Below are 19778 nucleotides of genomic sequence, written 5' to 3' on the forward strand. Positions count from 1 at the left end.
TGTGAATAGAAAAGCACAGATTTATTGAAGACAGTTCAGAGTGGGAGCGGGATCCAGCCAGCAGCTCAAGAGGCTCCCCAATTAGGGTTTGTAATAAGCTAGAAGGAACCCGGCAACACCCCTAGGCGCCCTTCAGAGGCCTCCAATTGGTTACATGCTATGAAGGATTGGCTCACGACCAATCAGGGGCCATAGCGGAGACCCGGCCCGCAGTCAATCAGAGGCTATGTGGCTTGTTATCATGGGAGCAAGAATGTGGCCTGTGCGCCACACCTGCGCTCTCCTGTCTGTAGGAACTGGCTGCACCTGCTGAGCTCCCGTTCCCCTAATCCCCTATTCTCCTGCCACAAAACTCATGGAAACAAAGTAGAATTAGAACCGTGGTTGCTGGGGGTTAGGAGGAGAGAAAAATGGACAGATGTCAGTAAAAGGGTAGAAACTTGGAGTTACAAGATCAGGTCAGCCCAACATGGTGGCTCACACCTGTAATCTTAGCACTTTTGGAGGCTGAGGTGGGAGGATTGCTTGAGGCCAGGACTTTGAGACCAGACTGGGCAACATAGTGAGTTCTTGTTTCTTTTCTTTTCTTTCTTTTTTGTTTTGAGACCGAGTTTTGCTTTTGGCATCCAGGCTGGAGTGCAATGATCTCAGCTCACTGCTACCTCTGCCGCCCGGGTTTAAGTAATTCTCCTGCCTCAGTCTCCCTAGTAGCTGGGATTAGAGACATCCACCACCATGCCCTGCTAATTTTTGAATTTTTAGTAGACACAGCATGATTACAGGCATGAGGCCTGCCTTGGCCTCCCAAAGTGCTGGGATTACAGGCGTGAGCTACCATGCCTGGCCTTATTTATTTATTTTTGAGACAGAGCCTCACTCTGTTGCCCAAGCTAGAGTGCAGTGGTGCAATCTCGGCTCACTGCAACCTCTGCCTCCTGAGTTCAAATGATTCTCGTGCCTCAGCCTCCTGAGTCACTGGGTCTGCAGGTGTGCCCCACCACATCTGGCTAATTTTTGTGTTTTTGGTAGAAATGGGGTTTCACCAGGTTGGCCAGGCTGGTCTTGAACTCCTGACCTCATGTGGTCTGCCTGCCTCAGCCTCCCAAAGTGCTGGGATTACAGATGTGAGCGACCGTGCCTGGCCTGGGTGCCTTGTTTTAATGACTTCCTTTCTGTCCCACAATAGCCCTGTGATTTAGGTTTATTGTGTCCGTTTTACTGAGGAGTAAGATGACTTGCCCAAACTCAGGCTCTATTTATTTATTTATTTAGACACAGAGTCTCACTCTGTCACCCAGGCTGGAGCGCAGTGGGACGATCTCAGCTCACTGCAACCTCTGCCTCCCGGGTTCAACCAATTATCTGCCTAGTCTCCCCAGTAACTGGGATTACAGGCGCCCGCCACCATGCCCGGCTAATTTTTGTGTTTTTAGTAGAGATGGGGTTTCACCGTCTTGCCCAGGCTGGTCTTGAACTCCTGACCTTGTGATCCACCCACTTCAGCCTCCCAAAGTGCTGAGATTACAGGTGTGAACCACCACGCACAGCCTTTTATTTATTTATTTATTTATTTTTTTAATGTTAAAATGGGAACCACTCGGACTTGGTTCTCTCACTCTCCCTCTTCTGAAGGAGGAGAATGGTTATCAATGGGGAATGACGGTTGCAGCAAAGCAACCCCAGGAGCTGGCTTCTCGTTCTGGAGAGCGCCCTGTGCCTCCTCTGCCTGGTTTCCTGTGCTTTACACATTCAGAGAAGCTTCTGTAGTAATGAACCATAGACACGATGCCTCAAAGTGTCATCTTCAAACTCGCTATGAATTGAAAGTATAATCTTCAGCCAGGTACGGTGGCTCACGTCTGTAATCCCAGCACTTTGGTAGGCAGAGGCAGGCAGATTGCTTGAGCCCAGGAGTTCAAGACCAACCTGGGAAACACAGCGAAACCCTGTCTCTACTAAAAATACAAAAATGAGCCTGGTGTGATGGCTCACAATTGCAGTCCCAGGTACTCGGGAGGCTGAAATAGGAGGATCACTTCAATCTGGCAGGTTGAGACTACAGTGAGCTGAGATTGCACCACTGCACTCCAGCCTGGGGGACAGAGTGAGACCCTGTCTCAAAAAAAGAGTCTAATCTTCAAACTCAAGCTCTTCATTGGGGATGGGGCTGAAATCTGAGTCCAGTTCTGGCCGTCACAGCAGCACGACTCCCACGCACTTGCTGGTGTCCTGTTTCCATGGAGAACTCTTCACTTTGGAACCATCCCTGACGTCTCCTTCTCCAACTGAAGCCCAAAGCCCAGGCCCCTCGGGGGCCGTCCCTCGTGGATCTTGATCTCTGAGTACTCAGTGCTGCTGGGGGCCTCCTGGTCCTCAGGCTCCCGAAGCCTCAGCCCTTGGAAGCTGAGGGAGGCGTAGTAGACCTCCTGCTCTTCCCCCTGCCCTGGGGTGGGGGTGGCTGCACCTGGGGGCAGGTGGTCTTGGGAGCTGCCTGCCGAGCATTCATGCTGCTGACCCTGAATGCAGGGGAGAAAGGGAGTCAAATTAGGATCATGGGGGCTAAGCGAGAGCAAGGAGGATGCACAAGAGGACCTGGAAGCTGAGCATTTCCTGTTTCACCTACTCATTCCACAGACGCTGGCTGGGCCCTCATCCATTCACTCATTCAGCAAATATTTGAGAACAATAACATCTGGCTCTTGGTAATTCACTGCTAGACTCATAAAATCCTCACCACAATCCAGACTCATAAAATCTTCACCCCAATCTACTGGGGAGGCACTATGGTCCACATGATCAGATGGAGAAATGGAGGCTGAGTAAATTCCCCAAACCCACACATCTAAGCAGTGGTCAGGCCAGGATTCACGTCCAGGTCTCTCTGACTCCAGCACCCGCTGCCTTTATGGAACAGCTCCCCTGTGCCAGCCCCTGGATATTCCCGGGGGAACTAGGGAGACACCATCCCTGACCTCAGGCAGCTTGCAGTGTGGAAGGAGAAGCAGACATTAAAGCTCTAGTCAATCAAGTTACTATCTAATTACAAATTATGAGTGGATGCCCAGGAAGGAGGAGGTGTGAGAAAGACAGGGATTTGCTTGGACCTGGACTGACCTCAGGGACCTCGGAAGATCTACTCAAACACAAAGATCTACTCGAGCACAGGCAGAGTATGGACAGGCCTGGGGAGGCCTTGGCTCTGGGAGGGGACATGGGGAGCAAGGGGGAGGGTGCCCCCCAGATCATGGGACTTGGGACTGCATTGATGGGGACCCAGGAGCAAAATCTTATTTGGGGCACAATGATTCTGCAAGGCACCAAGAGGAGTGCCCATGGCCATCCCGGAAAGGGGAACAGCTGGGGCCCCAGCAGACAGAGGCTAGGCTCTCACCTGGGAGATGGGCCCCAGGGTGGAGGGCACGTCCTGCTTCGCTGCTGCCCTCTTGCAAGCTTCCTTCCTGCAGGTCTTCACCCTGAGGGAAGAAGCACTGCCCTTCAGTCTTCAGGCTGGCCCAGAGCGTGGGGCGACTGCTTCCTACATGGCTTAGCAGAGGCTGGAAGGCCGTGGAGGCCAGTGGGGTGGGGACATATCCATGGGGTGACTTCTACAGTGAGAACTGGGGACCCTCATAGATGGCCTGGATCAGGGCTCTGGAGCAGACCCCTGCTCTGATTCTCTTGCCCAAGGCCCAGTTCTTACACCCACTGCCCCATCTAGATTCCTGCGGCTGGGACTGTCTGGGATTCTGGAAACCTCTCCCTTCCCACACTCTGCATTGCCTGCCCTCCCAGGGATGACACTTACCCGAAGATGACGAGGCAGGAACAGAGAGCGAGCAGGGCAGTGACACCAGCTCCCAGGGCAGCCCCCAGGCCAACTCCTCCCCCACGCTGCAGCTTCCCTGCATGGGAGCAGGGTTTGGGGTGGTGTTCTCCTAGCCCTGAGACCCTCCTGCCCCTTCCTCCCACAGACCTAGAGCTCTCAGATTCTTCATCCCCCACTGAGGCAGAAATTTAAAAATAAATATGCATTCATTCACTCCAAGAAAAGTAACAGGCAAGGCAAGGGTTAAAAAAAAAAGGAACAAGTTTTCCTCTGCTTAGCAAGCTCACTTCAAGGACAGTTATGAGATAATACTGTTTAAAAAGCCAAGGCCAAAGGAATAGGCTCCAGACACACCCCCTTCCAGAGCAAGGTTGAAGGAAAAAAAGAAAAACAAATTCCTTTCTGCTACTCCTTTCCCTGGCTTCTTAAGCACAACTATGTTTTACAAATGTCTGTATTTAGCCAGTTCTTTTTTTTTTTTTTTTGACACAGCTACAAGGCACCAGCTATGCAAAGCCACAAGTTATGCTATACTATAAATCATGTGACCTATCATATAATTAACTGCTTCTGTTTTACTTTCGTAAGTCCGCTCATAAAAACCCTGCTCTGTGTTTGTTTAATGCTCAGCTTTTTTTTTTTTTTTTTTGAGACGGAGTCTCGCTCTGTCGCCCAGGCTGGAGTGCAGTGGCGCAATCTCGGCTCACTGCAAGCTCCGCCTCCCAGGTTCACGCCATTCTCCTGCCTCAGCCTCCCGAGTAGCTGGGACTACAGGCGCCCACCACCGCGCCCGGCTAATTTTTTGTATTTTTAGTAGAGACGGGGTTTCACCGTGGTCTCGATCTCCTGACCTTGTGATCCGCCCGCCTCGGCCTCCCAAAGTGCTGGGATTACAGGCGTGAGCCACCGCGCCCGGCCTAATGCTCAGCTTTTTAGATGCAAATAAACAATCCTCCTGTTCTCCCTATCGGTCTCTCCAGTCCTCAGTTTCCCGCAGCATTTTTGGCGACCACGAAGGGACCAGAGACGGCAGGTTTACTGCCTCCTTTGCCTCTGGGGGCTGGAGCCCTGGGCCTCGGGAGACCTGTGACCCCAGGTGCCACCGGGAGAACGTTAGCCTGGAGAAGAAATCAGCTCTCCACTGACCTGGTGCCCCTACCTAGCGGCACAACGAAACCTGAAAGGAGCTACAGGACGATTTCGGAAACAGCGCACTTCAGGAACCGCAGTGCGCTTGGGGCCCAAGGCAGGAGACCCATCCCGCAGGGGTGGAAGGGGAGCCTGATCACTTCCTGGGGTGTGCCTAGTAGTCCGATCCAGAGGGGCTGGGGGCGGCGAAGAGTGGCTTGTCGATTTGGATGAAAATCACACCCCGGCCGGGCGCGGTGGCTCACGCCTGTAATCCCAGCACTTTGGGAGGCCGAGACGGGCGGATCACGAGGTCAGGAGATCGAGACCATCCTGGCTAACACGGTGAAACCCCGTCTCTACTAAAAAAAAATATAAAAAAACTAGCCGGGCGAGGTGGCGGGCGCCTGTAGTCCCAGCTACTCCGGAGGCTGAGGCAGGAGAATGGCGGGAACCCGGGAGGCGGAGCTTGCAGTGAGCTGAGATCCGGCCACTGCACTCCAGCCTGGGCGGCAGAGCAAGACTCCGTCTCAAAAAAAAAAAAAGAAAATCACACCCCAATCAATACAGGACATGAGAATGGCTTGCTAAGTCGATTAGGAAAAGGAAACAGGAGGTGGCGAGCCACCCCAACTAAGAAACTGGAGGTGGCGAGAGTGGCTTGCCACCCCAATTAGGACCATAGGAACTGGGAGTGGGGAAGTGTGTAAAAGTGTGTAAATGTAGAGGCCCAGTTAGGCTCATCAGTCACAAAGTGAGAAGTCACAAATCTCTTAGCGTGGACTCGGTGCTCCAAGCAAAGTGTAGGGCCGACTACGACTAGTGGCGATCTGCATACGGCTAACCGGAGCTGCCCTAGTGGCGATCTGCAGACGGCTAACCGGAGCTGTCCTACAGCTCAGAGTCGTAGCAGGAATAAGGAACTCTCCAAAGTCAAGTAGTGTCTAAAAACTCCCATAATAGGAGATGGTATAGTCGGCGGAAATGAGAGAAAGAGCGAGTGAGTACACTGCGCCGTAAAGAAAGGAATAGAAGGAAAGTCATCAAAACTTACTCCATTGAAGCACATGTCACAAAACTTTAAGAAAGGTTTTTCAGGGGATTATAAAGTTAAGCGAATCCCCCAGAGGTTGAGAACTCTCTGTGAATTAGAATGACTTTCCTTTGATGTTGGATGGCTGACCGAAGAAACTGTAGACTAGAAAACAATTGGCCATGTATTTAAGATGGTGACAGCCGGAGTATCCTTATCAGTTTCCTTATATTGATTCATGGTTACATATAGGACAGACAAGACCAACCTGGATCCAGCCCTGTTTAGCAGCTTATTGCAAAACACTTGTAGCCCGAGCCAAAAGTAAAAGTAAGAGCAGCTTCGCTGACTGACAGGAAGTTAAAAGAAAAATCCCAGAAAGAGCAACAGAAGCCAGTTTTGCAACAGCTGCCAGAGGAAACAGAGATTCCTCCTCCATATATGTCCCAGCCTACCCACCTTTACTGAGGCCAACAGCCCTCCAGGAACCAAATTCAGGAGCTAGCATACCCCAAGTCTCACCCTGAAGGGAAGGATCAGAGCCTCAAAAGGCCAGGGAAGGAAGTCAAAAGACTCAAGCAGGCCGTCTCAGATCTGGCCATGCTTGAGCTATGCAAATGCCTGTCAGGGAGATGTGAGGACCCATTTATTATAATAACCGAGGCCAGGTTCAAGGGGCAAACGGACCTTCATCCATCAGCCCTTTTCGACTACTGATCTACTAAACTGGAAAACTCATACTCCCTCCTACACGGAGAAGTCCCAAGCCCTTACAGATCTGATGCAGTCCATCTTTCTGACACACAATCCACCCTGGCCAGATTGCAAGCAGCTTTTCCTCATGTGATTTAACACTAAAAAGTGCAAGAGAGTAACATAGGCAGCTCTCCGCTGGCTAAAACCCCACGTACCAGCAGAGGCAGGGCGTGCTCAGGCATGCACTCAAGGTCAGTTCTCAGACCAGGATCCTGACTAGGACCCAGAGGATGCAACTCAGCTTCAGCGTTTGCAAAGGTACCGAGAGGCACTTCTGCAAGGCGTGAAAGCTGGTGCAAAGAAAGCAATTAATAGAAGAAAAATTTCAAAAGTGCTTCAGAGAGCTGATGACAACCCAAGTCAGTTTTATAAAAAACTTCGTGAAGCATTCCGGCTTTACACCCCATTTGACCCTGAGGCTGCTGAAAATCAGCGCATGGTAAGCGTTAGGCAGGGATCTAGACCCGACATGGCAGCGCCACCCGACGTAGCAGGCCCTTTGTTCGAGACTTCCCTTCCTCTTTGAACACACCCGCAGACTTGCATACATCAGAGGTTCCGGCTGGGCAACTACACTCCCCAATGACCTGCAGCTCACCTGCATTCCACAAGTTCGTAAAAAGCAGTTCCGGTTGACAGTTTCCAAAGACCCCTTCCTCATGACCCTTACTCGACTCCTGCCCTAGTAGTTTCAAGACCCCCCAGGCCCTGTTTGTACAACCAGCTTCCCTACCTCTCGGGCTATAAAAAGCCTCTACCCTTCTCCCTCAGCGCGACTTCCTCGGCCCGCAGCTTTGGACCGAGGAACCTCGCCCGCGAGTCCTAATAAAGGCTATTCTCACTGCCATTTGCCTTGTGTCTTCGTTCCCGGTTTGGCTCCAGCCTCAGTTTACCTTTACAGTAAGCATAGTCTTTGTAGGGCAAGCCTGGGGTGACATCAAGCGGAAACTGCAGGCATGAATGCCACCCAGCTTATAAAAGTGACCACCAAGATGTACATTAACCGTGACCAGGGAACAAACCGGGAAAGAGCAAAAGCAACAAGCGAGGCGCCAAGCAGCTAGGCACACCAAGGGTTAAGTCCCTCTCCCCAGCCCGGCTCTATCTGGAAAAAGAGGGGGGCGGGGACTGGCCCCTGGAAGACAAGCAAAAAAAAAAAAAAAAAAAAAAGAAAGGCATAATTCTTGTTTTTTTTTTTTTTTTTTTTTTTTTGAGACGGAGTCTCGCTCTGCCTCCCAGGCTGGAGTGCAGTGGCCGGATCTCAGCTCACTGCAAGCTCCGCCTCCCGGGTTCACGCCATTCTCCTGCCTCAGCCTCCGAGTAGTTGGGACTACAGGCGCCCGCCACCGCGCCCGGCTAGTTTTTTGTATTTTTTAGTAGAGACGGGGTTTCACCGTGTTAGCCAGGATGGTCTCGATCTCCTGACCTCGTGATCCGCCCGTCTCGGCCTCCCAAAGTGCTGGGATTACAGGCTTGAGCCACCGCGCCCGGCCGAAAGGCATAATTCTTACAAGTTGCGGCAGGCACCTACCAAGCCTCAGGGCCAATAGCAGCCCAGGAGTGGACTATGGCTGTTCAGATCCTACCTAGCCCCAAAAAGTAAGTGTGAAAATGAAAAAAAAAATCCTGGCTAACTTGGTGAAACCCTGTTTCTACTAAAAATACAATAAATTAGCCGGGTGTGGTGGCGGGCGCCTGTAGTCCAAGCTGCTCAGGAGGCTGAGGCAGGAGAATGGCGTGAACCCAGGAGGCGAAGCTTGCAGTGAGCCGAGATCGCACCACTGCACTCCAGCCTGGGCGACAGAGCGAGACTCTATCTCAAAAAAAAAGGAAAAAAGAAAAATCAGAAAGAGGAAAGACAGATGGCAATGCGTGCACCGGGGCGGGGCCCATGCCGTTGCCCAGCCCCACTGGCCAGCTGTAGGAGCAGGAGAATTCAGGAAGGAAAAAGGAAGCAGAACATAGGCTGACAAAAAAGGCCAGTCGGTTGGCAGCAGCCCTCATAAAAAGAAAAATTAGCAGGCTGGGCACGGCGGCTCGCACGTGTAATCCCAGCACTTTGGGAGGCCAACGTGGGCAGATCATGGGGTCAGGAGATCGAGACCGTCCTGGCTAACACAGTGAAACTCCATCTCTACTAAAAATACAAAAAATTAGCCAGGCGAGGTGGAGGGCGCCTTTGTCCCAGGTACTCCAGAGGCTGAAGCAGGAGAATGGCGTGAACCTGCGAGATGGAGCTTGCAGTGAGCCGAGATCGCCCCACCGCACTCCAGCCTGGGTGACAGAGCGAGACTCCGTCTCAAAAAAAAAAAAAAAAAGAAAGAAAGAAAAATAAGCAATGTGAAAGGATAGGGACGCAGACGTGGATGTGGAAAAGGTCAAGTTAGGCAGGGATTTAAGAGCCGACCAAGGCTATAGAGGGATCAATGTGCAAAATGCAAAAAGAAAGGACACTGGAAGGATAAATGTCCAGAAGGTAATAAGGGAAATGGCCAAGGCTGCGAGGCAAAGAAGCCATTGGCCAAGGGCTCCTGCACCTTAAAGGAACCAAATACTTATCTGATCGGGCTGGCAGGAGCTGAAGGATGTGAGGACCAGGACAGACTGGGCTGCTTCTCATTAGGCCTCTAGGAGCCCATGGTCACATTAAAAGTTGAAGGCAGCAAAATTCTGCCATAACTGGATTCCACGTTTCTCACTGATGGCTAAGCCATTATATAAAGTTACAAAGCAGGGGGGAAAAAAAAACCCTCCTTGCCTGTAATCCCAGCACTTTGGGAGGCTGAGGCGGGTGGATTACAAGGTCAGGAGATCGAAACACAGTGAAACCCTGTCTCTACTAAAAAAACAAAACGGTGGGCGCCTGTAGTTCCAGATACTGGGAAGGCTGAGGCAGGAGAATCGCTTGAATCTGGGAGGCGGAGGTCGCAGTGAGCCGAGATTGTGCCATTACACTCCAGCCTGGGCAACAAGAGCGAAACCCTGTCTCAAAAAAAAAGGCCGGGCGCAGTGGCTCAAGCCTGTAATCCCAGCACTTTGGGAGGCCGAGACGGGCAGATCACGAGGTCAGGAGATTGAGACCATCCTGGCGGATCACGAGGTCAGGAGATCGAGACCATCCTGGCTAACACGGCAAAACCCCGTCTCTACTAAAAAATACAAAAAACTAGCCGGGCGAGGTGGCAGGCTTCTGTAGTCCCAGATACTCGGGAGGCTGAGGCAGGAGAATGCGAACTCGGGAGGCGGAGCGCAGTGAGCTGAGATCTGGCCACTGCACTCCAGCCTGGTGACAGAGCTTGTGACCTCGGCTCAAAAAAAAAAAAAAAAAAAAGCTTGTTTATAAACTTTACCAAAATGCCCTGTGCTGGAGACTATGGGTACATGCTAGCGTTTATTTATACCTTTTCAGGATAGGTTGAAGTTTTCCCCACCAGAACAGAAAAAGCACGAAAAGTAACTAAAGTGCTGTTAAAACACATTATCCCCAGGTTTGGACTGCCTCTAACTTTAAAGTCAAACAATACGCCGGCATGTGTAGCTAAAATAGTGCAAGATTTAACAAGACTGTTAAAAATAAAATAGAAGTTACACACAGCCTATCGGCCACAAAGTTCAAAAACGTGGAACACATGAATCAGATACTGAAGTGTCTACTGAAGAAATATTGCCAGGAAACTCATCTGAGATAGAAGCAGGTCTTGCCTATGGTCCTCCTCCAAGTCAGGTGCACCCCCACCAAACAAACTGGGTATTCACCCTATGAGATTTTGTTTGCTTGGGTGGCCGACAGGGCGCAATGGCACCCCAAATCATAAGTCAAATTAAAGGTGATCTCCAGCCGGGCACAGTGGCTCACACCTGTAATCCCAGCACTTTGGGAGGCCGAGGTGGGCGGATCACCTGAGGTTGGGAGTTCAAGACCAGCCTGACCAACATGGAGAAACCCTGTCTCTACTAAAAATACAAAATTAGCTGGGCGTGGTGGCGCATGCCTGTAATACCAGCTACTTGGGAGGCTGAGGCAGGAGAATCGCTTGAACCTGGGAGCAGGAGGTTGTGGTGAGCCGAGATGGTGCCACTGCACTCCAGCCTGGGTGACAAGAGCGAAACTCCATCTCAGAAAAAAAAAAAAAGGTGATCTCCAGGAACTAAAGGAATTAACCTTAAAAAAGCAAATGCAGGCTTTAAAAATAGCCATGCAAAGTGTGCGTAGTTAGGTACATGAAAGAATGCCTATAAGCCTGACACGCCTTTAAACCTAGAAACTCTGTTTAAATTAAGAAGTAAAATTCAACTTCTCTAGGACCCATGGGGGATGGGCCCCATACTGTAATCTTGTCCACTGCTACTGCTGTTAAAAGTTGTAGGTGTTGTGGCCCAGCGCGGTGGCTCACATCTGTAATCCCAGCACTTTGGGAGGCCGAGGCAGGCGGATCACGAGGTCAGGAGATCGAGACCATCCTGGCTAACATGGTGAAACCCCGTCTCTATTGAAAATACAAAATATATATATATATATACAAAAATTAGCTGGGCGTGGTGGCGGGCGCCTGTAGTCCCAGCTACTTGGAAGGCTGAGGCAGGAGAATGGCGTGAACCCAGGAAGCGGAGCTTGCAGTGAGCTGAGATCCGGGCACTGCAGCCTGGGCGACAGAGAGAGACTCTGTCTCAAAAAAAAAAAAAAAAAAAAAGACAAATTCTTTTACTGTCACTCCTTTCCCTGGCTTCTTAAGCACAATTATGTTTTACAAATGTTTGTATTTAACCAGTTCTTGTTTTTCTTTTGACACAGCTACAAGGTCACAAGTTATGCACTATGTAATTAACTGCTTTTGTTTTACTTTTGTAAGTCTACTTACAAAAACCCTGCTGTGTCTTTATTTAATGCTCAGCTTTTGAAATGTAAATCCACTAAGCCGGTACTTACCTTAAATAAACAATCGTCCTGTTCTCCATATGGCTCTCTTCCGCCCTCAGTTTCCCGCAACACCACCAGCCACAGAGCAGGGAGTTTGTCTCCATCCCTTCCCACCACGCCCAGCCCCTCTCCCCACAACCCTGAACCTTCCTCTTCCTAGGATCCTGAGTCTCAGACCCCCACAGTCCCCTCACCTGGTGGCAGCTGGAAGACCGAGCCACTCCAGGCCCCATGGACGCTCCAGGCCTCACAGCTGAGCCTGAGGCCAGAGCTGAGCCCTCCATGGAGGCTCAGGGAGCTGTTGGCCCAGGGCCTGACTGAGCGGGGGGTGACCTCGAAGGAGCCCTGGCTGCTCTTCCCCTCCAGCAGCTCCTCCCCAAGCCACCAACGCAGAGAGGGGGCCGGGCTGGCTTGGGAGGAGCAGCTACAGTGCAGACCCTCAGCCTCCCAGGAGCAGGAGGGGCCCAGCAGCTGTGGGGGGTCTGTGGGATGGAGGACAGGACTCAGCAGGGGCCCCTTCCTGGGACCCAGGTGTCCCCTTTCCCTCACTCACGGTGCACGGAGAGGCTGAGAGAGATGTGCTGGGAGCCCAGCGGGTGCTGAGCGTGGCAGGTGAACTCTCCTTCATGCTCCATTTGAACCCGAGGCAGTTCCAGGACCCCGGGGTCTGAGGGCTGGGAGGGGCCCACGGTCTGTCCCCCCTGGGTCCAGCTCAGCCTGGCTGGGGGGCTGCTGTGGGTGACACAGACCAGGCGCAGGCTTTGGCCCTCCAGGACCGGGAGGGACGTGCCGTTCCCGAGGTTTTCCAGGACTAGGGAAGGAAGGGGCAGAATCGACGTGCAGCTCAGGGCTTAGGGCTCAGGGACCCTCCTGCGTGGGGGCCCTTCAGATGCCTGGGCCCCCAATTCGGCACTGAGAGGCCCTGGCTCCTCTGTCCCCTTTCCTACCTGTCCTGTTTGCTTGGGAAACCATCACTCTCAGGTTCTCTGGAGGATCTGAAATGGAGAGAGGGGACCGGCTCTAGATGGGCCAGGGGCTTCTCTCTGGGTAAAGGGAAGTGTCCTGGAGACTGAGGTGGGGGAAGTGGGTGGGATAGAAGGGCAGTGCAGAATCACCCACTGAGTCCCAGACACAAACTGCATGAGGGTCTACACAGGTAAGAATATCAGTCCCCGGCCAGGCGAGGTGGCTCATGCCCAGCACTTTCGGAGGCCGGTGCAGGCGGATCACGAGGTCAGGAGATCGAGACCATCCTGGCTAACATGGTGAAACCCCGTCTCTACTAAAAATACAAAAAATCAGCCAGGAGTGGTGGTGGGCGCCTGTAGTCCCAGCTACTGGGGAGGCTGAGGCAGGAGAATGGCGTGAACCTGGGAGGCGGAGCTTGCAGTGAGCTGAGATCCGGCCACTGCACTCCAGCCTGAGAGACAGAGCAAGACTCTGTCTCAAAAAAACACCAAAAAAAAGAATGTCAGTCCCTGAGACCTGGCCCTCTAGACCCCCTCAGCTCTGGGACCCTGAGCCCAGTCCCTGCATCCCCACCCGTTCTGCCCTCCCGATGGACCCCAGGCCCCTGCTGGGCACACTCACACTGCACAGAGAGGTCCAGGGCTCGCTGCTGGGAGCCAAGCCTGTTCTCCGCTCGGCAGGTGTAGCGCCCTGAATCCCCAGCCTTCACCCCGGGCAGCTCCAGCCCCAGGGTTCTGGGGCCCCAGGGGTGGGACAAGGAGAGGACTCTGTCCTGCAGGACCCAGCTCAGCGTGGCGGGGGGCTGGCTGTCAGCAGCACAGAGGAGCCGCAGGAACTGGCTTTTCTGGGCTTCCAGGTGTATGATGTTTCCCTGGAGTTCCAGGGCTGAAGACAGGAAGAGAGAGAGGGTGAGGGTGGAGAGAGAGAATGAGAGAGGGGTGGGGGGGCTGCAAAGAGGACCACATCCCCTTACCCCCCTGAAGGGGGGTAAGTCCTTTTCATCCCCTAAAGAGGACTGGCCCAGCCCCAGCCCCACGGCCCTCAGTACCTGGCGTGTTGTCCCGCGAAATGCTGATAACAAGGTCTCTGGGGGCGTCTGCAACAAGATTGTGAGCTGGCTACAGGGAGGGACAGTTTGTTCCTCACACCTGGAAAAAACTCCCTCCGGGAAAAGAAAGTGGGAACATCCCAGGAAAGACAAGTGACAACCAGAGCCGGGCTTCACGGGTGTGGACAGAGGACCAGACGCCATTCCCATCCCCCTCCCAGGGCTGAGCCCGCATCCTGGGACCTCACGGCTTCCTCTCCCTGGACGCTCCTGAGCTGGGAGCCGCTCCACTGCCCCACTGGGCTCCTCCACCTCCCCACCCACCGGGTCTGTCTGCACGCCCCAGCGTCCCAGGCCACACTCACAGGCCACGCGGAGTCGGACGGTCCTCTGTGCGCTCACACCCTTTCTGGAGAAGTCCACGTGGCAGGTGAGGTTGGTGTCATGATCCTGGGGGCTGGGCGTGAAGCTGAGCACTGAGAAGTGGGAGGTCGTTGGTTTGGTTCCTTGGGAGGAGAGGGCAGTCCCCGTCCAGGAGAAAGAAGGCGCTGGACATTCCTCAGAGGCCCAGTTAAACACACAGATGACTGTCACTGGCTGCCCGGGCTCCAGAGTCTCAGGGATGAAGACATCAGGCTTCTGAGTCAGGGCTGGGACAGCGACAGGGGTGAGGGGTTCTAATGCTGCAGGGGTCCCTGAGGGCCCTCTCTGCTCAGCCCATAGCCTGTCCCCAGGGTCCCTCCCCAGTGTGAGAGGCAGCGGTTCCCATCCCATTCCATACCTGTTACTTCTAGAATGAACCAATCGTTCACAAAATTATATCTCGCACGACTTCCTCTCTCCACCCGAAAGAAGTACTGTGCCTCATCCTCTCTGATCACCAAGGAGCAGCTCCCCTTGCCGGGATCCCCAGTGAGCTGGAATCGGCCCCGGGCGCTCATTTCCACCTCTCGACTCAGGTTGTTTGTGGCCACAGGAGCACCCGTATTTGTGTTGGTTCCTGCTTTGAACCAGTAGCCATAAGCAGCAGTAGACTCGTTCCAGCCATCCCGGGGATAGGAGAGGTTGCAAGGCACCATGACACACAGGCCCTCCTGCACTGTCACCAGCCTCTGCACTTGAAGACTTGGACTGTAACTGGGATCCTTGTTCAGGGACCCTGGGGAGATGCAGAGGCTCAGTGGCGGCCCCAGTCCCTGCATGGGACCCTCAGCCACCGACCCACTCACCCGCCCCCAGCACGGGCAGCAGCAGGGGCAGCAGCAGCATCTCTGGGCTCTGGGGCTGGGCCTGTCCCAGGACCATCCGGCTTCTGGGCCGGCCTGGCGGGGAAGGAAACTCCTCGAGCAGGAAGCCTGGCAGAGGGACAGTGACCATGCGCAGAGGAGGAGCCTCGGGAACCGCAATGTCCTGAAAGATCCTCTCCCAACTTCTCCTTTCACAGGGGAAGCAGCAGGGCAGAGGGCATGAGGCCAGCCCCAAACCAGGAAGGAGCCACCCTGGCCAGCCTCGGGGGTGGGCAGTGCTAGGAGGGGACTGTCAGGGGACACAGGTGAGTCATGGCTGCAGGTGAGGTGATGGATGCAGAGTCCCATTCATTCATTCATTCATTCATTCATTCTCCAGGGGGCAGTGGGACACTGGAAGAGTCTACAATAACTCTGTGATTTATGGTGAGGGCTTTGCACCATGTATTATTGCTGTACCTCCACAGAGAGTAAAAACTGGGTCAACCACACAGGCAGTCAGCCACATCTACCTGACCAACTCCCAGTAAAAACTCTGAACACCAGCCAGGCGTGGTGGCTCACACCTGTAATCCCAGCATTTTGGGAGGCTGAGATGGGTGGATCATGAGGTCAGGAGATCGAGACCATCCTGGCTAACACGGTGAAACCCCATCTCTACTAAAAATACAAAAAAGAATTAGCTGGGCGTGGTGTCGGGCGCCTGTAGTCCCAGCTACCCGGGAGGCTGAGGCAGGAGAATGGCGTAAACCCGGGGGGCAGAGCTTGCAGTGAGCAGAGATCGTGCCACTGCACTCCAGCCTGGGTGACAGAGCGAGACTCCATCTCAAAAGAAAAAAACAAAAACAAACAAAAAACTCTGAACACCAAGGCTCAGGTGAGCTCGCCTGGGTGACAATACTTAGTGTATGTTGTCACTCATCCTTGCTGCAAGCATTAAGTGTTTTCTGTATGATTTCACTGGGAAAGGACAATTGGAATCCCACACATTGTCTCTTCTGGATCCTGCCCTATGAAACTTTTTCTTTTGTTGATTTTTATTTATTTATTTCTTATTTTTGAGACAGAGTCTCACTCTGTCACCCCAGCTGGAGTGCAATGGCACAGTCTCAGCTCACTGCAACCTCCGCCTCCCAGGGGCCAAGTGATTCTGCTGCCTCAGCCTCCCAAGTAGCTGGGACTACAGGCACCCGCCACCACGCCCGGCTAATTTTTTGTATTTTTAGTAGAGATGGGCTTTCATCATGTTGAGCAGGCTGGTCTCGAACTCCTGACCTCAGGTGATCTGCCTGCCCAGCCTCCCAAAGTGCTAGCATTTACAGGCATGAACAACTGTGTCTGGCTTGTTGATTTTTTTTTTTTTTTTTTTTTTAAGATGAAGTTTCACTCTTATTGCCCAGGCTGGAACACAATGGCATGATCTTGGCTCACCACAACCTCCACCTCTCAGGTTCAAGCGATTCTCCTGCCTCAGCCTCCTGGGTAGCTGGGATTACTGGTGCATGCCACCACACCCGGCTAATTTTTTGTATATTTAGTAGAGACGGGGTTTCACCATGTTGACCAGGCTGGTCTTGAACTTCTGACCTCAGGTGATCCACCCACCTCGGCCTCCTAAAGTGCTGGGATTACAGGTGTGAGCCACTGTGCTCAGCCCTGGTTTGTTGATTTTTTTTTTTTTTTTTTTTTTTTGAGACGGAGTCTCGCTCTGTCACCCAGGCTGGAGTGCAGTGGCCGGATCTCAGCTCACTGCAAGCTCTGCCTCCCAGGTTTACGCCATTCTCCTGCCTCAGCCTCCCGAGTAGCTGGGACTACAGGCGCCCACCACCTCGCCCAGCTAGTTTTGTATTTTTTAGTAGAGACGGGGTTTCACCGTGTTAGCCAGGATAGTCTCGATCTCCTGACCTCGTGATCCATCCGTCTCGGCCTCCCAAAGTGCTGGGATTACAGGCTTGAGCCACCGTGCCCGGCCATGATTTTTAAAAATTATTTTTATTAATATGTGATATTTGTACATATTTATGGGGTATATGTGATATTTTGTGTCATGCATATAATCTGGTATAATCAAGTCATGGTATTTGAATATCTGTCACTTCAAACATGTATTATTTCTATATGTTGGGAACATTTCAAATCCTCTTTTCTAGCTATTTTGAAAAAAACATTATGTTATTTATTTATTTATTTATTTTTAAGACAGGGTCACTCTGAGGCCGGATGCGGTGGCTCATGCCTGTAATCCCAGCACTTTGCTCCCAGCACTTTGATCCGCCAAGGCGGGCGGATCACGAGGTCAGGAGATCAAGGCCATCCTGGCTAACACGGTGAAACCCTGTCTCTATTAAAAATACAAAAAAATTAGCCAGGTGTGGTGGCGGGCGCCTGTAGTCCCAGCTACTCAGGAGGCTGAGGCAGGAGAGTGGTGTGAACCTGGGAGGCGGAGCTTGCAGTGAGCTGCGATCGCACCACTGCCCTCCAGCCTGGGTGACAGAGTGAGACTCCATCTCAAAAAAAAAAAAAAAACAGGGTTACTCAGTCACCCAGGCTGGAGTGCAGTGGTGTGATCATGACTTACTGCAGCTTTGATCTCCCAAGCTCAAGCAATCCTCCCACTTCAGCCTCCTGAGCAACTTGGGACTACAGGTGTGCACCACCACTCAATTTTTGTACTTTTTTTTTTTGATAGAGATGGGGTTTCACCATGTTGCTCAGGCTGGCCTCAAACTCCTAGGCTCAAGCAATCTGCCTGTCTCAGCCTCCCAAATTGTTGGGATTACAGGCATGAGCCACCACTACAATATGTTACTGTTAACTATAGTCACCCTACTCTGCTATTAAACATAAGAACTACTCCTTCTATCTAACTGTATATTTGTTAGATAGAGCTCTTCATTCCCCACCTACCCACCCATGCACCCTTCTAGGGCTCTCATAACTATTGTTGTACTCTCTGCCTCCATGACATCAAAGTCCATGATCTCTGTATGCCTTTACGCATCCATAGCTTAGCTCCCACTTAAAAGTGAGAACAGATGGCATTTGATTTTTCATTCCTGAGTTACTTTACTTGGAATAATGGCCTCCAGCTCCGTCCAAGTTGTTGCAAAAGACATTATTTCATTTTTTTCTTATGGCTGAGTAATATTCCATGATAATGGTATACATACCACTACCTAGACCAATGTCCTGAAGAGTTTTTCCTAGGTTATCTTCTAGAATTTTTTGGTTTCAGGTCTTAGATTTAAGTCTCTGATCCATATTGAGTTGAAAATTTTTTTGTATTTTTAGTAGAGACGGGGTTTCACCATGCTGGTCAGGCTGGTCTCGAACTCCTGACCTTGTGATCCACCCGCCTCGGCCTCCCAAAGTGCTAGGATTACAGGCCTGAGCTACCGCACCCAGCCTAATCTTTGTATTTTTAATAGAGACGGGTTTTCACCATGTTGACCAGGCTGGTCTCGAACTCCTGACCTCAAGTGATCTGCCCGCCTTGGCCTCCCAAAGTGCTGGGATTACAGGTGTGAGCCACTGCATCCGGCCTACTTTAATCATTTTAAAGTGCACAATTAGCTGGGCATGGTGGTGCATGCCTGTAATCCCGGCCACTCGGGAGGCTGAGGCACGAGAACTGCTTGAAACTGGGAGGCAGAGGTTGCAGTGAGCCAAGATTGCACCACTGCACTCAGCCTGGGTGACAAAGCAAGACTCAAAAGGAAAAAAAAAAAGAAAAAAAGTACAGTTCATTGGCAATAAGTACGTTCACATTCTTGTGCAACCATCAGCTCCATCTAGTTGCAGAACTTTCCCATCACTGAGAAAAGAAACCATGTACCCATTAAACTGTCACTTCCCATTCTTCTCTCCCACCATGCCCCCCCCACAACAATGACAAGTCTACTTCCTGTCTCTACATTTGCCGCCTCTGGACATATCAGATGAACAGAATCACGCAGTATTGTCTGGTTTCTTTCACTTAGTATAATGTTCTCAGGACCATCTGTGTTTGGCAGGTGTCAGAATGTCATTCCTTTTTAGGGGTGAAGAATACTCCATTAAATGGATAAACCACATTTTGTTCATGGAGTTTTAAATTTGCTAGTTAATGTCCAAATCCTCAGCCTTGGGGAATCGGGAGGGTGGGCAGTGCAGACTCTCAAAGGTGCTGGGGTCCCTGCCCTTGAGTCTGCACAACCCAGACCCCCTCAATGCCCAGGTGGGTAATCGGGGCTGGGCTGAGCCACAAACTAGTCTGGACATCAGGGTGGAGAGAGGACAGAGCTGTGACCCTATGATACAAGGTCCAAGTTCCCCAGTGGGGCTCCATGAACCAATTAGACCTCATTTACAAAACACAGATCAAAAGATAAATTATTAAGAATCTCCAGGGGGCAACCTCAGAGCAGTAAACCCCAAGCATGAGGCCCTCTGAGCTCACTGGGGTCTTATGTCACTGCCCCCCAACTCACTGTGGAGCTGGGAGCCTGCTGTAAGCTGCAGAGACGGCCCCACAACACGCAGGGGAGCTGAGTGCCTTTGGGGAGCCCAGGGACCCTGAGTTGACATAAGTGGAGGTGAGGATCCTGTGGGCAGGGATTGGTTGGTCATCTCTTCTTGGCCTCCCCCCACTGCATGGAGTAGATTTTGCCTGGAGAATGAATGAATGAATGAATGAATGGGACTCTGCATCCATCACCTCACCTGCAGCCATGACTCACCTGTGTCCCCTGACAGTCCCCTCCTAGCACTGCCCACCCCTGAGGCTGGCCAGGGTGGCTCCTTCCTGGTTTGGGGCTGGCCTCATGCCCTCTGCCCTGCTGCTTCCCCTGTGAAAGGAGAAGTTGGGAGAGGAT

General features: G+C 52.1%; 1 protein-coding gene and 1 non-coding gene across 4 annotated transcripts; both read right to left on the bottom strand.

Moving 5' to 3' along the window:
• Positions 1 to 1258: 1258 nt before the first annotated feature.
• SIGLEC11 (sialic acid binding Ig like lectin 11) lies at positions 1259 to 15069 on the bottom strand. 3 transcript variants are annotated; one of them, XM_003915931.4, is made up of 11 exons: positions 14908 to 15069; positions 14460 to 14837; positions 14044 to 14328; positions 13679 to 13726; positions 13252 to 13515; positions 12609 to 12656; positions 12215 to 12472; positions 11856 to 12143; positions 3806 to 3902; positions 3392 to 3473; positions 1260 to 2516 (listed from the first exon to the last, which is right to left on the bottom strand). In XM_003915931.4, exons 1-11 carry the CDS (start codon positions 15053 to 15055, stop codon positions 2250 to 2252), a joined length of 2163 nt encoding a protein of 720 aa, XP_003915980.3. In that variant the 5' UTR covers positions 15056 to 15069; the 3' UTR covers positions 1260 to 2249. The 3 variants fall into 3 exon arrangements, with proteins under 3 accessions (XP_031515053.1, XP_003915980.3, XP_031515054.1); XM_031659193.1 differs by lacking the exon at positions 11856 to 12143 and having other exon boundaries at positions 1259 to 2516; XM_031659194.1 differs by lacking the exons at positions 13252 to 13515; positions 13679 to 13726 and having other exon boundaries at positions 1549 to 2516; positions 14908 to 15044.
• LOC116271755 lies at positions 1593 to 1805 on the bottom strand. Its single transcript, XR_004180510.1, has one exon. It is a non-coding gene; the product is annotated as a small nucleolar RNA U3 (small nucleolar RNA).
• Positions 15070 to 19778: the final 4709 nt, after the last annotated feature.

This window comes from Papio anubis, chromosome 20 (assembly GCF_008728515.1).
Source record: "Papio anubis isolate 15944 chromosome 20, Panubis1.0, whole genome shotgun sequence".
Classification (NCBI taxonomy): Eukaryota; Metazoa; Chordata; class Mammalia; order Primates; family Cercopithecidae; genus Papio; species Papio anubis.